The 16,594-nt window shown below is 49.4% G+C and overlaps 1 protein-coding gene and 1 long non-coding RNA gene across 4 annotated transcripts; both read left to right on the top strand.

Moving 5' to 3' along the window:
• Positions 1-401: 401 nt before the first annotated feature.
• CXXC1 (CXXC finger protein 1) lies at positions 402-5,839 on the top strand. 2 transcript variants are annotated; one of them, XM_067699077.1, is made up of 15 exons: positions 402-559; positions 1,340-1,458; positions 1,560-1,660; positions 1,977-2,212; positions 2,303-2,479; positions 2,892-2,918; positions 2,995-3,240; positions 3,408-3,515; positions 3,648-3,832; positions 4,121-4,328; positions 4,411-4,521; positions 4,649-4,698; positions 4,800-4,896; positions 5,168-5,320; positions 5,402-5,839. In XM_067699077.1, the coding sequence occupies exons 1-15, from the start codon at positions 557-559 to the stop codon at positions 5,546-5,548; spliced, it is 1,968 nt and encodes a 655-aa protein (XP_067555178.1). In that variant the 5' UTR covers positions 402-556; the 3' UTR covers positions 5,549-5,839. The 2 variants fall into 2 exon arrangements, with proteins under 2 accessions (XP_067555178.1, XP_067555179.1); XM_067699078.1 differs by lacking the exon at positions 2,892-2,918.
• A 135-nt stretch (positions 5,840-5,974) lies between these two features.
• Positions 5,975-10,992, top strand: LOC137203292 (uncharacterized). 2 transcript variants are annotated; one of them, XR_010933028.1, is made up of 2 exons: positions 5,975-8,690; positions 9,419-10,992. It is a non-coding gene; the product is annotated as an uncharacterized lncRNA (long non-coding RNA). The 2 variants fall into 2 exon arrangements; XR_010933029.1 differs by having other exon boundaries at positions 5,975-7,253.
• Positions 10,993-16,594: the final 5,602 nt, after the last annotated feature.

Consider the following 16,594-nt stretch of genomic DNA (forward strand, 5'->3'; position numbering starts at 1 on the left):
CGTAAGGCACACAGTATGCCGGCGCCGATTAGTACATGCAGAAGGGAAAAATGATTTTACGGTGATATGAGAGCGACTTAATCCAGGTAGTGTTCCTAAAGCGGGCCCCTTTCCCTGTAAACATCTAGGCAGTACCAGCTGCTGGCGCCGGAATCGACCGCCAAGATGGCGGCGCCCTCTCGGAAGCCGATTAGCACGCTGCCATGTGTTGCCAGTGAACGTACGGACTACGCCATCTTACGGAATCAGACTCCAAGATGGAGGCGTCCAGAAATACAGGCGTGGCCATATTTCCTGAGAATGTATGGACTCGCCGCCGTACGGTCTCAGTAGTCAAGATGGCGGCGCCTGAGAGACTGTCGGAGCTCTAGGCGGGCGACCGACTTGTTTGTCGCGGAGCCGACGCACTGGGCCTGCGCAGTAGTGCCTGGGAGGCGCGACGAAAACCGGAAGTGCTGGTGGGCGCTTTTGCAACGGCCGGGGGCGACGCTGAGGGACTGTGTAGGCTCGCGGGTCGCTGGCGGGGTTCGAGAAGGGGTGCGCTGGGAGCGGAGAGATGGTGAGTACGAGGTCCCAGGAGGGAGTCGGCGGTAGAGGTCAGTGGGGCTGGAAATGGTGGTGTCCATCGGCAGACTCATGGGGGTTTGTGGCGAACCATAACGGGAGTCAGTGGGCAGAATGGGGCGGGGGACTGTCGAGCCTTAGAATGATGGGGGTCTGCTGGTCAGGTTTTTTTACTCGTGTGTGAACCGTCTGAGAGTTATGTGATGAGCCATTATGCGGGTCCGTAATGGAAGTTTAGTGGTAGTTTCTTGGGGGTCCGAATGGGGGGTTCTTTGTGCGGAGTGATGAGGGGTTTGCGAAGTGGTGTATCGGGCAGTCTGGAGTGAGCCGTGATGAGTCTGTATCGGGGGATCTAGGGGGGCGGGGTTGTCTGTGAGGTTAGTAACGGAGGATCTGAGGGGAACCGTGCTGTCTTGAGACCCGGTGATGGGGGTCTGTGAGATGCCATGACGAGGACAAAATGTGGTGAGTGATGCGGTGTCTGTAACGGGCAGCAGCTGGCCCAGTGGGTGAATAGAATGATGGGGTGTCAGTGGGGAAAGCGATTGGAAGTTCAGAGGCGGAGTGATGGGGGTTTATAAGCAGGCTAAGGGGGTGTCAGCGGTGAGTGGGGGGGGTGGTCTGTGGGGACTATGGTGGGGAGATTTATGAGGAGCCATGGTGGGAAGTCTATTGGCAGACTGTTGAGGTCTGTGGTGAGCCGTGATGGAGCTACTGGAGGGATGAGGCATCATGATGGGGGTTCTCTAAGGAGCCATGTTGGGGGCTCCCACAGGAGGCGGACGCTTCAGACCCAGAGCCTCCAGATGCCGGGGAGGACAGCAAGTCAGAGAACGGGGAAAACGCGCCCATCTACTGCATCTGCCGCAAACCAGACATCAACTGCTTCATGATGTGAGCCGCGGAGCGGTGGGCGGGATGGACACCTGGCCGGGTGGGGAGAGGCCGATGGGTCTGGCCCCTCACATCTCCCTCACTCGCCCCATCCTCCGCAGCGGCTGTGACAACTGCAATGAGTGGTTTCATGGGGACTGCATCCGGATCACTGAGAAGATGGCCAAGGCCATCCGGGAGTGGTACTGCCGGGAGTGCCGAGGTGAGGGGCCGGAGTGGACAGGGCAGGCAGCTGGGGCTGCCAGGGAGGAGAAGGAGAAGCCTTAATGGGAGGGTGGTTCACGGGGAGTAGTGATCTGCGTCTGTGGGCAGAGTGATTGTTGGTCAGTGCTAAGCCGGAATGGAGGCTCCATCGTGAGCTGTGATAGAAAGTTCCACCGGCAGGGACAGCTCTGCCCTGGAGTAGGGAGACAGAGCAGGCGGGTGGGACCGAAGAGGAGAGAAGAGGAAGAAAGAGTTCTGGTGCCATCCACATCCCCTGGTGCCAACCCACGCTGGCTCCACCCTCTGCCCCGCAGAGAAGGACCCCAAGCTGGAGATCCGCTATCGGCACAAGAAGTCACGGGAGCGGGACAGCACTGAGCGAGACGGCAGTGAGCCCCGGGATGAGGGTGGAGGGCGCAAGAGACCTGCCCCGGATCTGGACCTGCAGCGCCGGGCGGGGTCAGGGACAGGGGTTGGGGCCATGCTTGCTCGGGGCTCTGCTTCGCCCCACAAATCCTCTCCACAGCCCCTGGTGGCCACACCCAGCCAGGTGAGTGGCCGCAATGGCTGGGTTAGGGGAGGTGATCCCATCTCAGGCCCTGCTCGGTTCCTGAGCTGTGTTGCGGGCGCCTCTTGCTAGCATCACCAGCAGCAGCAGCAGATCAAACGGTCAGCCCGTATGTGTGGTGAGTGTGAGGCCTGCCGGCGCACCGAGGACTGTGGCCACTGTGACTTCTGCCGAGACATGAAGAAGTTTGGGGGCCCCAACAAGATCCGGCAGAAGTGCCGGCTGCGTCAGTGCCAGCTTCGGGCCCGGGTGAGCATGGGCAGAGCTGGGCAGGGTCAGGTGGGGGGCCAGGATGTCTGGGAAGAGCTGATTGAGGCTAGGATGGGTGGGCCGGGTGAGGTGGGGCCTAATCGCATACGGACAGGTGGGGAGGGACCTGGCTGGTTCAGACGAGTGGGTCGTGACCAGATGTGCTGGGCTAGCAGGGGAGTCCGCAACCCCAGATGCGCAGGGTAGGGCCAGGCGTTCCTAGGTGGTCAGACGTGTCAGCGCAGCTGGGGCAGGGCCGAGCATGTCCTGGCAATGGGGGGCGGGGGGCGCTGGTGTGTCTAGGGAGGCGAGGCGGGGCTCGTTGGTGGAGTCGGGCACTTGTGGGAAGGGCTAGGGCAGGGCCCCCTCCATCCACCTGGGGCTGACCTGGGCCTTCCTCCTGCCGGCACAGGAATCGTACAAGTACTTCCCTTCCTCGGTGAGTCCAGCCCCCCAGGGCGGGCGGGGCCTGCGGGCAGGGCGGTCAGGGCCAGTCCTGAGATTCTGCCCTGCAGCTCTCGCCGGTGATGCCCTCAGAGTCCCTGTCAAGGCCTCGCCGGCCACTGCCCACCCAGCAGCAGCCACAGCCGTCGCAGAAGCTGGGGCGCATCCGCGAGGACGAGGGGGCAGTGGCAGCAGCAGCAGTCAAGGAGCTGCCCGAGGCTACGGCTACACCCGAGCCACTCTCGGACGAGGACCTCCCACTGGACCCTGACCTGTACCAGGACTTCTGTGCAGGGGCCTTTGATGACCATGGCCTGGTGAGCAGACAGAGCGTCCCATGTGGAAGGGTAGTGGTTACAGAAGCAGAGAGTGTCCGTGATGAGGAGAGAGGAGGCAGAGGGTATGGAATACTGACGTGGGGACCGAGCAGGTGGTAGGGAAGTCACGAGTGGAGCAGGCGAATCAGCGTGTGCCTCATTTGCAGCCCTGGATGAGTGACACGGAGGAGTCCCCGTTCCTGGACCCTGCGCTGCGGAAGAGGGCGGTGAAAGTGAAGCACGTGAAGCGTCGGGAGAAGAAGTCTGAGAAGAAGGTGACCGAGAGGGTGCAGTGGGTGTGGGGAGGGAGGGCGAAGGTCAGGGGCTGAAGGGCTGGGGTGCAGGGGGAAACAGGGGTGCGGGGCTGACTTCAGCTGCGCCCTGCCCTGGCCCATCTTGTCCCACAGAAGGAAGAAAGATACAAGCGGCATCGGCAGAAGCAGAAGCACAAGGACAAATGGAAACACCCGGAGCGCGCTGACGCCAAGGACCCTGCGTTGCTGCCGCAGTGCCTGGGCCCTGGCTGTGTGCGCGCTGCCCAGCCCGGCTCCAAGTATTGCTCAGACGACTGCGGCATGAAGCTGGCAGCCAAGTGAGTCATTGCTGGAGGGTTCAGGGGAGTCAGGGAGTACAGGGTGGGGCATGGCCAAAGCCCCCTGTGTGTCTGCCAGTCAGTCACCATTCAGTCACCCAGCACCCACCGGGCCATCCACCTGCTCCCGCATCCGTCTGTCTGTCCGCCCAGTCATCTGCCCTTCAGTCACTTGGTTCCTTACCTTTCACCACTGAGTCACCCATCTGCTCTGCGCCCTTGGATCACACTGCTCACCTTACTGCCTTGCCTCCTTTTCTACTCACCCAATTCACTGCCTCCCTGCAGCCGCATCTACGAGATCCTCCCCCAGCGCATCCAGCAGTGGCAGCAGAGCCCCTGCATTGCTGAGGAGCACGGCAAGAAGCTGCTCGAACGCATCCGCCGGGAGCAGCAGAGCGCCCGCACCCGCCTTCAGGAAATGGAGCGCCGATTCCACGAGCTCGAGGCCATTATCCTGCGGGCCAAACAGCAGGCTGTGCGCGAGGACGAGGAGGTGAGCGGGCACGGGTGCAGCAGCGGCGCAGGGCCCAGTACCTGCTCCCGCCTGGCCTCATCGTCTCCTCCACCCCGTGCAGAGCAATGAGGGTGACAGCGATGACACGGACCTGCAAATCTTCTGTGTCTCCTGCGGGCACCCCATCAACCCACGTGTTGCCTTGCGCCACATGGAGCGCTGTTACGCCAAGGTCAGGGTGTCGGCCTGAGGGGGTGGACGGTGTGGGGACATCCCTGGGTCCCTGGGGGCGGGGGTGCCGTCTCGCGAGGGCACGCGGCGCACATCCACAGTCCCTCCGTTTGTGCTCACCCCTCCAGTACGAAAGCCAGACGTCCTTTGGGTCCATGTACCCGACCCGCATCGAGGGGTGAGTGTGGGCACTGCGAGGGTTAGCGGGGCCGGGCCTGGGCGCCACCCTCCGCTTCCTCTGCTACCTTCTCTGCTACCTTCTCTGCTCCACACCCCCAGGGCCACACGACTCTTCTGCGACGTCTACAATCCTCAGAGCAAGACATACTGCAAGCGGCTCCAGGTGCTGTGCCCCGAGCACTCACGGGACCCCAAAGTAAGCTTTTCCCTCAGCTTTCCCCATTCTGTCCCCCCCCTTCCCCCCGGGCCACACTTCCTTCCTCCCTCTCCCGCTTCCCTTCTTCCTGCCGGCCCACTTCCACAGCCCCCACTTGCCCTGCCTCCTCGCCCTCCGTGCCTTTCCTTTCCCTGTTGCATCCCCTCCTACTCCCCCCACCTCGCCTTTCCTTCCCACCCCCCGGCCCCCACTCCTGTCCTCCTCCCGGCCTCGCCGCTCCGCACTCACGCCCACCCCGGTCTCCCCGCAGGTGCCAGCTGACGAGGTATGCGGGTGCCCCCTTGTACGTGACGTCTTTGAGCTCACGGGTGAGTTCTGCCGCCTGCCCAAGCGCCAGTGCAACCGCCACTACTGCTGGGAGAAGCTGCGGCGTGCCGAGGTGGACCTGGAGCGCGTGCGCGTGGTAGGTCTCGGCGGCGGATGCGGGGGGAGGGGGGGTGGCTCGGGGATCCCCTTGTCACGGCTCCCCCTGCTCCCCCGGCAGTGGTACAAGCTGGACGAGCTGTTTGAGCAAGAGCGCAATGTCCGCACTGCCATGACCAACCGGGCGGGCTTACTGGCCCTGATGCTGCACCAAACCATCCAGCACGACCCGCTCACGACCGACCTGCGCTCCAGCGCTGACCGCTGAGCCCCAGCGGTCCAGATGCCCTCCCGCCCTGCGGCGCGGGCGGGAGCGGCCCCGGAGCCCCCATTTGTCTGGTCTGCCATTCATGTTCCTCCCACGGTCCCTGAGTTTCTGCCTGTGCCCGTGCACCGTTTGACCATCTGTTTGCCCTTACCACAGGGCCTCAGAACTTCCTCACATCCTTGTCTGTTCTTCTGTCTCTCTGTTCTCTGTGCCTGGGAGGGCTTGCAGAGTCTCCGCACCTTTGCCTCCCCCACTCTGGTTTTGTTAATAAAATTTTGATGAACCAAGAAAGCTAACTATGGACGGTCTCCAAGTTTTTATTCCATTGCAACTGCTTTCCTGCGCCCCTAGAGTAGAGTGGCACACCTGTACTCTGGAGAGGCTGCAGTACAGGTGTAGGCTGCACATACCCAGTCAGCGCCCACTCTGTGCTTTGCAGGCTCCGCCTTGGTCTGTGGGGATATGAGGTGCTGAGGGAGAGTCCAGGGACCTACACTGTCAGCCTGTCCTCTCATTGTGTGACAGTGGGTATACAGTCAGTCTGTGTATGGCTGATTCATCATTCCTGTGTGAGCAGGAATTTTCTTATTTACTCTTATTGATGGTCTCCAGACCAGAGTTGTATGAAATGACGGACACAAGGCCCTCCTCTTTCCCCAGAAACCCCTGTCTCGGGACGAGTGTACAGCAGGAGCCCACTGGGTTTCTGTCGGGCGCACCAGCCTGTCCTCTCGTTGTCAGGTGCAGTGAGCCGCACAACGCTACCTTTCCAGCCTGGACCCACCCTCACGGGCCTCCTGTTTGCCTGCAGAGCAGCACCAGCCCTCCCCTCGTGGAAGAAGCTCTGGCCATTGCCAGGCATGACATGTCCCTAGGCGCTCTAGTGACTCCAGCGGGAAGAGAGAACGGGACACAATAGCCCTGGGGGAGATCCGATGTTTTAAGGCAGGATAAGAAAATTTAAGCGTAACATACTCCCTACCCGTATTGGGCCCTCCCCAATGGGCAATGTGCATCTGCATTATACATTAACCAGACGTCCTTTGTAGTGGAATAACTGAGGACATGGAAAGGAGACATGACCCATGAGCCCCCCCCCCGCTACAAACTGGGGGCTGACGAATAAGCCAGAACTACAAACAGTCCTGATTGCTTTGAGCCCCCCCCCCCCCAGCAAACCGGGGGCATGTGAATAAGCCAGAGCTGTGAACAGTCCTGAATGCTTTGAGCCCCCCCCCCGCTCCCCCCCCCCGGCAAACCGGGGGCCTGCAAAGAAGCATTGAGTGCTTTGGGCACTGATCCATGAGATGTCCTCAGTCTAATCAGAGTGGTGGGAACGCAAGGAAATGTCCTTGTGCTACTTCAGTATAATCAAAATAATGGTGGGAACTTTGCGCTGCTTTTGCGCTCAAGGACGAAGCACGGCAGATTCTCAAGAAAGCCAATTATTGCTTGTATAATTAATAGAAACATAGGTTGCTGCTTTATCACTTCTGAAATGTTAAAAAAAACAAGTTTTAAAGTGTAAACCTAGATAATGCTTTAATAAAAACTACCACAACAGGACAGACGGCGCTGTTTTGCCTGAGCGAGCGGCAGCCCTCTACTGCTGTGCTTCGGCACAATTCATCTCGTGTGATGAGCTTACTTTCGGCCCTGTCATAAGATAAACTACAACATTTGGCGGCCGAACAGGGACCTGAAGGTAAGTAATCGCGTGATCGCGGGACTGAAGGGGAAATTGGTCCGCTCAGAGTAAGCAAAACCTTTGGCAACAGTAGAGTAACTGTAATGGGGAATTCCCATTCAGTAGAATTTCAATTACATTAAACTCCTAAAACAGTTATTATGGAGTTCAGGAGTGAAAGTGAAACCAGAATCTTTTGATGAATTGTTTGCGCTGGTACGTAAACATTGTTACTGGTTTCAATCTACTGGTCATAACCAGTTAAATTTAAAAGTTTGACAACAGGTTATGCGAGCCTTAAGAAGAGCTCATCAGCATGGAGACCCTATATCTGTCCGTGTTTGGTCTCTTTGTAAATTAATTTCCCTTGCCCTGGAACCATTACAATCTGAGACGGAAAATGAAAATGGGGCGCACCGTCAGCGTCCGAATTCTGCTCCCGATCATTCTGCTGCTTTTCGTACTCTGTTTCGTGAGTCTCCTATAGAGGACCTTCCTCCGCCTCCTCCTCCCCTTGTGTCTAAGACAGGAGAGGATTTTTCAGATTCCAGTATGAAGGGGCTTTTTCTGACGATGATAAAGGCTAGGAGCAGACTAACAAAATGAGATGCCACTTTCTCAACAGAATGAGATTTCTGATATACTTTCAAAGTTAAAAAAATTTGATGGTTAAATTGGAAAAAAATAAAAATAATGCTAGCACTCCGTCATATCAGGAGCCATGTCCTACTATTCCTTCGGCTCCTCCTTTAGAATTAGCAGCTTATCCTGTTGGAGCCTCTCGTCAGTTTCACTTTCCTCTAAAACCTAAATCTAATAGACTATTGTTGGAAGAAGAGATGAATACAGAAGAAAAGCAATATTCTGAATCATTTTTTGCTTTCCCTATTGTTAGACAAGCTATGCCTGCTAATGATCAATTTCCGAATGGATATATGAACGTTAAATATAACCCTCATAATGTAAAAATTTAAAAAATGCTAAAAGAAGCCATTAATGCATATGGGATGCATTCTAATTATGTTCAAGGTCTTTTGTTTAGGTATGCTTCCAAAAACATATTAATTCCTCAGGATTAAAAGGCGCTTGCCAAGACTACTACTTGGTGGAAAGAAGAAGGCACCTCCATTGACCTGGGGCCAAATAAAAAAGTTTGCAGACACTGCCAAAAATCTTGTCATTTCACAGGGTAAACCCCTCACTAGCACCAATCTTTTTGTAGCCATGTTGGCAATGTTGTCTGCAAAAGTAATAAACATATCAACCAATGAGGTAAATTGTACTAACCATACTTATTGGACTTATATTCCTAACCCTCCTCTTAATATAGGGGTTACCTAGTGGGATGCCCCAATTCTTGTATATGTAAATGAGTCTGGATGGTTGCCTGGTCCTTTTGATGATAGAGGCCCTTTGAAGCCGGAAGAAGAAGGAAGGATAATAGAAAATTACACGGTGGGTGTTAATGGACCTCCTATTTGTATGGGAAAGGGAGATCATTGCCTTAAAATGAATTATCAGACATGGTTAAGTGTCAAAAATAAAAGCAGATATCATGGGTTATATCTTTTGAGTGCTTATAGTTTTGAAAGTTCTAATTCCACTCTTAATGAGAATGTTTCCGCACCTTACTTGCCTCCATGCCAAGTGCCTCTTGTGGATCGATTATCGGATTGGGTCCATTGGACTCGATGCCGAGGAGATATGGCTCGGGTTCTTGTTAATACTTCTTGGGGAAGCGTCATTGATTGGAGCCCTTTTGGCTCCACCCAAGGAAAAAGCGGTCTGAAAAATTTATACTGGCATAGAAAGGATAACACTATTTATAGCAATACTATTAATGATACCATAGTATGGCATGCAGGAGGGTTTTCTCCTCCTGGTCCTCATTTAAATGGATATCCTATCCAAAAGGATTTATGGAAGCTTATGACAGCTTTGAAAAAGATTAATGCCTGGGTAGGACATATGGTTAACAAATCTGGAAATCATAGTTTGACTTTTCATAAAAATGTTACTCGATATACTCGTAGTTGTGTGAAATTACCTTATATATTGTTAAAGGGACCAGCTGTATGGAATGAGACTCAAGGTATTATAATATGTAAAAATTGCTCTCTGTATACCTGCATTAACTCTAGTATATCTTTTTTTTTTTTTTTTTTTTTTTTTGCGGTATGCAGGCCTCTCACTGTTGTGGCCCCTCCCGTTGCGGAGCAACAGGCTCCGGATGCGCAGGCCCAGCGGCCATGGCTCACGGGCCCAGCCGCTCCGCGGCATGTGGGATCCTCCCGGACCGGGGCGCGAACCCGTGTCCCCTGCATCGGCAGGCGGACTCTCAACCACTGTGCCACCAGGGAAGCCCTCTAGTATATCTTTTAACATATCTACTGAAAGTTTGTATATCTTACGAGCTTGGACAGGTCTTTGGCTTCCTGTCAATCTTGGAAGGAAATGGCAAAAATCTCTTCCTATGACTGTTTTACAATATTTAACTGATACATTAAAAAAAAGTAAAAGATTTATAGAAATGTTGATTGCAGCTGTCATGGGTATTATAGCCATAACAGCTTCTACTACAGGATTGCTAATGCTCATTATAATAATAATCGTATGTTTAATTATAGTCCGACGACGATTGAAAGTCACCCGCCATACAACATCGCAACAAGCTGCTGTGTTTTCCTTGATGCTGCACAAGCTGCAAAATAATTCCATGTAGTTTAGCATCGAGAGTAATGCTGCCGTGTTCTCCTTGATGCTGCAAAAATTACAAAACAGAAAGGGGGAAATGTAGTGGAATAACTGAGGACATGGAAAGGAGACATGACCCATGAGCCCCCCCCCCCCGCTACAAACTGGGGGCTGACGAATAAGCCAGAACTACAAACAGTCCTGATTGCTTTGAGCCCCCCCCCCCCAGCAAACCGGGGGCATGTGAATAAGCCAGAGCTGTGAACAGTCCTGAATGCTTTGAGCCCCCCCCGCCCCCCCCCGCGGCAAACCGGGGGCCTGCAAAGAAGCATTGAGTGCTTTGGGCACTGATCCATGAGATGTCCTCAGTCTAATCAGAGTGGTGGGAACGCAAGGAAACGTCCTTGTGCTACTTCAGTATAATCAAAATAATGGTGGGAACTTTGTGCTGCTTTTGCGCTCAAGGACGAAGCACGGCAGGTTCTCAAGAAAGCCAATTATTGCTTGTATAATTAATAAAAACATAGGTTGCTGCTTTGGCACTTCTGAAATGTTAAAAAAACAAGTCGTAAAGTGTAAACCTAGATAATGCTTTAATAAAAGCTACCACAACAGGACAGACGGCGCTGTTTTGCCTGAGCGAGCGGCAGCCCTCTACTGCTGTGCTTCGGCACAATTCATCTCGTGTGATGAGCTTACTTTCGGCCCTGTCATAAGATAAACTACAACACTCCTCAAAGGCAGGAATGTCTGCTCAACCATAAAGATCAATTTTTTCTTCTCGATGCCAGCGATGTAACTCCTTAGACGATAACATTCTTAATTCTTTCCTAATTTTGTAAGGGGTCATGGTGACCTGGTGCTGCTTCCTATGTGCAGATCTGGACTATGTATCTTTGGTGAACTTTATGTAAGATGTCAGTGTGTCATTTTGATGTACGACCCTTTGTCTCAAAAATGTATATAACTTCTAACAGGCGGAATGGTCCTCAGAGTTTTCTGAACAACTTCTGTGGTTCTAATCCTCAGGTTGGCTCGAATAAAATTCTCTATTTCTCCTTTAGATTGACTGTCGATTAATTTTTCATCAACATAGGTCTTATTCTGTTCAGTACCTCTAGTTGAAGTGGGTATTGTTGAATATTAGGCAGAGGCTTGGAGTTGTCAACAGTCATTTAAATAGGAGTGGCTGACACAGAGGTATATAGTGACAGGGAAACATTTTATAGGCTATACATGTTATCAATCATATTGACTTGTTGCACAAACACTGTACGTGTACTTTTAGCAGTAGAATTTAAGCAAGCAGTGATACATGCCATGCGTAGCTTGATAGCTAGGAAAAGGATAATAATACATACAGTGAAAATAATAATCATCTGTAAAACAGAGCAAAAAAAATTACCTAATCCTGAGGAGAACCAACTAAACAGATCGTTAAAAGGGTCTTTTTTTTCTTTTAATGTCATAACCATTTTGCCTCAAAAATTTTATCTAGGAGCATCTCTACTTCTGCACAGGTATTGATATAAGTGCAACAAGTAGTGTGAGCAATAGCACAACTCCTTGTTTAGCTAGTAGAAAATCAAAGGTAGGGAATTCCCTGGTGGTCCAGTAGTCAGGACTTCATGCTTCCACTCAGGGGACACGGGTTCGATCCCCAGTCAGGGAACTAAGATCCTGCAAGCGGTGAGGCCAAACAAACCAAAAAAAGATTAGAAAAAAGAAAAGGATATCGAAGGTAATTATTATCCAATACTACTTAGGTTAAGGAATTGAGGGATGTCTCTTGTGCTGCAATGCTTTTTGTAGTCTCTTCGGCTATTTGACCAACGGGCGGCTGATAGATTTCTGACCATATCTCTCTTTACATATACTCCTTCACTAGGAATCAAGATTCTCAAAAGACTTTGCTACCAGGTATCTTAATAACATTGATCTCTTCTGTAATGGAGAGAGAAAGGAGTTTTATCTGTCTCTTTTATATAGACAATGGGATAATATAACATCCCAATAAGCATAAACCTTCTGCCTGTCAGCTCTTAAGATATTTATGTGCCCAGTTTTGGGAAGGTGGGTCAATTCCAATGCCGTACATGAAGACAAAACCTGAGGATGCAAGTGATCCCAAAGTTGCAAGTCCAACAATCGGTTAAATGGCCCCCAGTAGCTGTACTCTGTGACAACTTTACTAAAGAATTTTCGTTCCATCCTAAACACTGGGTCAAAAGTATAGCCAGAAGAGAAACAATAACTCTCAATGTTGACAGAGAGACAGACAGTTGGTAAACAGTACAACTGAACCAGTAGGATGGGTCTTAAAGAGCTGGTCTGGACTCTTGGGTTAGCTGTCTGCTACTGTTGTCGATTTCTTCTCATCCCAGCTTGGTGAAGCTTGTCTTAGTTGAAGTCAGGTGTCAGAAACAGGGGTCACGGTCCATTTAGGAGCAGAAGCCTTTTTAAAAAATGAGAGATAGGAACCTAGGAGTTTACTTCTTTGAGCTTTGCAGCACAGGGGTTAGTACTAATACCTGATATGGCCCTTTTCAACACAGCTGCAAAGCATCTTGTATTTATGCCTTTTCCAATGGACAAAATCTCCAGGTTGCAGTCCATGATCCATAAGGTCTTCACCTCCTGGGAGCTCGCGGTGAAAGGAATGTTGCCAGCTTTTCATTTTCTTTAAGTGCCTTAACGAGTCCCTGACGATAATGCAACATATCACGCCCTTATGCAATGTTGGTTCATACATGCCTTCATCTGGGCACGTAGGTCATCCAGCGGTTATTTCAAAAGGACACAGTTGCTGCTTACCAAAAGGAGTGGACCTAAGGTTGAGAAGCACCAATGGGAGAGCTTCTGGCCATGAAAGATGAAAAGCCCCTGAGAGTTTTGTCAGTTGGGTTTTGATAGTGTTGTTAGTTCTTTCTAACAGTCCTGAAGATTGGAGGGGGGTGATAAGTGCATTAAAGATGCTGCATTATTGGCTAAACGTCATAAATAGATTTAATTATTTGTCTGGCAAAGTGAGTCCCTGGTCACTATGTAACTCAGAAGGAATTCCCCAAACAGAAATTATTATTTCCAATGGTGATTTACCTACTGTTATACCCCTTGCTCTCCTGCAGGGAAAAGCTTCAACCCAGTGTGAAAACATACAGATCATCACCAAGATTATTTATATCCTCGAGGTGGTGGCATTTGGACAAAGTCCAATTGCCATACCTCAAAGGGTCCCTTAGGAAGAAGAACGTGGCCTTGTGCCCCATGAAGTGGTTTTCTGGGATTATATTTAAGACACAGAGTACAGCGAGTACATACTTTATGAGCCACCATGGGAGAATGTTTCCAAAACTATAGTTTCCCCCGTAAAACCATGTTTCAGGTGCCTAATGAGTTAAAGAATATATGTGCTGGAGTAACAGCCATTGTGCTCTAAGAGACACTATAGGTTTTTAAAATCAGGTCCAAAGCATATTTGTGTGATGGGCTCAAAAATTCCCCCTTTTTGTAGCCACATCTGTTTATCTTCTTTAGTGGCGATTTCTTGAGCCCGTGGAAGGAAATCTTTTACTGGGTTAGCAGGGTTCACAGAGAGCAGTGGAAATTCTCAAAGCTGAACAGGATGAATTTTTAAAGTTGTCTGTTTTTCTGCAGCATCAGCAAGCTGATTTCCTTTAGCTTCCTTAATGTCAGATTTGGGATGCCCCAGTGTTTTAATACTTGCCAACTGTTTTGGTAGTGGTGTAGAACTACAACCTGCAGTTAAGAACTCTGCAACCTGTTTCCATTTTTCATAGGCTGCCTGAGTTAAGATGGATTTTAAGGTGTTTATGGCCTCTTTTCCTTTTGGCATCCACTCAACCAGATCAAGCTTGTCAGACTTAAGTAATGCATATAAAGGTTGAGAAATAAGTGGAAAATTAGGTACCCAATTGCTACAATATTCAGTCAGACCCAGAAATCTCCTCAATTGTTTCTTTTTTTGGAGAAGTGAGAAAGCTAAAATCTCTTTAATTCTTTTAGAGTTGATTAATAGTCCTTCCTTAGATATAAAGCGGCCCAAATGTTTTACAACAGGTCAGCAAATTGGAGTTTATCTTTAGGCAACTTGTGTCCCTTAGAAGCTAGTTGTTGTAACAGATGGATGGTGTCTTTCTGAGAATCCAATTCATTTCTAGAACATAAAAGCAGGGGCTTCCCAGGTGGCACAGTGGTTAAGAATCCGCCTGCCAATGCAGGGGACACCGGTTCAAGCCCTGGCCCGGGAAGATTCCCACATGCCGCGGAGCAACTAAGCCCGTGTGCCACAACTACTGAAGCACACGTACCTAGAGCCCATGCTCTGCCACAAGAGAAGCCACCGCAATGAGAAGCCCGCGCACCACAAAGAAGAGCAGCCTCCGCTCGCCGCAACTAGAGAAAGCCCGCGCTTAGCAACGAAGACCCAACGCAGCCAAAAATAAATAAATAAAATGAATAAATTTATTTTTAAAAAAAGAACATGAAAGCAAATCATCTACACATTGAATTAAAGTGGAGCCACCAGGAAAGTCTACATCAGCTAAATCAGCTTTAAGCACTTGAGAAAAGTAAGTGGGGTTCTCACTATAGCCCTGTGGCATGGCAGTCCAGGTATATTGATGATTTTCCCATGTGAAGGCAAAAATGTACTGACTGTCCTTCTTTACTAGGATACTAAGGAAGGCATAAATCAATTACTGAAAAATAGCAGCTATCGGCTGGAATGACTGAGAGCAGAGTGTGTGGATTTGGGACCACAGGACAACGGGAATCACAATGTTATTTATAGTTTTCAGATCTTGAACAAATCTCCAACCTTTCCCATTTGCCTTTCTCACTGGTAAGATATGTGTGTATGACAAGGACTGGTACAAGGAATTATAAGTCCCTTCTTAAGAAAGTCCTGAATAACAGGGTTTATTCTATTTAATGTCTCTGGTTTAAGTGATATTGTCAAATATTAGGTAGAGGCTTGGAGTTGTCAACAGTCCCCTTAACAGGAGTAGCCAATTTAATTTTTTCAATATCTGAAGAAGAAGATGACCATAATTCTTTAGGCACTGGCAATAACAGGTCATTCATTTCTTCTTCGTCTGTTTGAACCACTGATTTTTATAACCATCTACTTTTCAGTAACTAGATTTTGCTCAGCATTAAAATTTCTAAACCTAGAAGCATTTCACCTTTTTGTGAAAAGGCAATATGAGCATTGCTGGCTTCTGAAATGTCTCTTCCTATCAGATGAATTGGGGCACATTTTACTAGGAGAAACACAAGTTTCCCTGTGATAGTTCCTAACTGAAAGGTTAGCGACTCTGATTTTAAAATTTGCAAAGGTAAATTAGAAACTCCTACTATTTGAATTGACCTTATACTCCAAGGGAGAGGGCAATGAATAAGGGTAGGGTAAAGACCAGAGATTGTAGCCCCAGTAGCTACAATGGCCTTTGAAGTTTCCCCTCTGATTGTTGTCTCAATTTCCCCTAAGGTATTGGTGAAGAGCTGGGGGAAGTTCCCTCTCATAATTGTCAAGCACTCCTATTTCTTTTTGTTTTGCCATGTTCCAAATTCCATTTAAATGTCTGGCACTCTCATTTGAAGAGACCATGGCTTTTGCACTAAAAACAAGTGCGGGCATTTCGTTTTGGGCCAGGGTTAGAAGAAAAGTGTTTTAATAGGGCCTCTAAGTTGCTGTAGTTGTACATTCATGACTTTAGTGACTCTTTCTTCTTCTTTGGAAGGTTTTAGAGAGATTCTCTGCAATAGTGACAAGCATGTTAGAATGTATTATGGCCCGTTCCAATTCATGTCTTTTAATTAGCTTTGCTATTTTTTCATCTAATCCCTCTTAAAGATTGAATTTAGAATTGGATCATTTTGATGATTTTGAAAACTTTCAGGGGCCATTCCAGGGTGCTATTTGAAGGTTTTCTCAAACCTCTCAAAGGAAAAAACAGTTTCTCTGCACTTTTGCTTGCATTGGTGGATCATTGCCCACTCTATTTTCTCAGGAAAAATTTTGGGGATGGCTTGGTACAAGTTACAAGCAAGTTCTCGACACCTGTGGACATCTGCATGCTCATGCTTATGAAAATCTTCCATACGTGTCTTCCATTCTCCCTTTTGTAGCCATACTTGGCTTTACTTTTGGATACCAGCAATTGCTCAAGCTATTACAAATCTAAGTATCCTGGCTCATGTATCCTTACAGAATGAATTATCTTAAAAACCCTAAAGGATCTTGTAAAGGGCCTGGAAAATCCTTAGTTAAATTTTTAAGTTCAGCTCTAGTCCAGGGAGTATATATTAGTTCAGGCTCACCTCTTCCAGTAGGTTTCTCTTTAAAGGGACCTGCAATGATTTTAGGGCTCTCATTTATTCCCTGGGGTCCAGTTAATTTTTCCTTTGGAGGTGGAGGAGGAGGTAGAACAGACAAGTTGAGATATGGACGTTCAGAAAGGAGAAGGTATAAAGTTCAGAAAGGAGGGGAAGGAGGAGGAGAAAGGGATAGGGTAGCTTCTGAGCTTTTCTCCAATTTAGCAACAGTTTCTAATAATTAGTTTCCTGTAAAGGTGTCATTTTATCATTACCATGCTTCAAAGCTTCTAAGTACCAATTGAAATATGCTTCCCATCCTGTCT

This window comes from Pseudorca crassidens, chromosome 12, assembly GCF_039906515.1.
Source record: "Pseudorca crassidens isolate mPseCra1 chromosome 12, mPseCra1.hap1, whole genome shotgun sequence".
Taxonomy (NCBI): Eukaryota; Metazoa; Chordata; class Mammalia; order Artiodactyla; family Delphinidae; genus Pseudorca; species Pseudorca crassidens.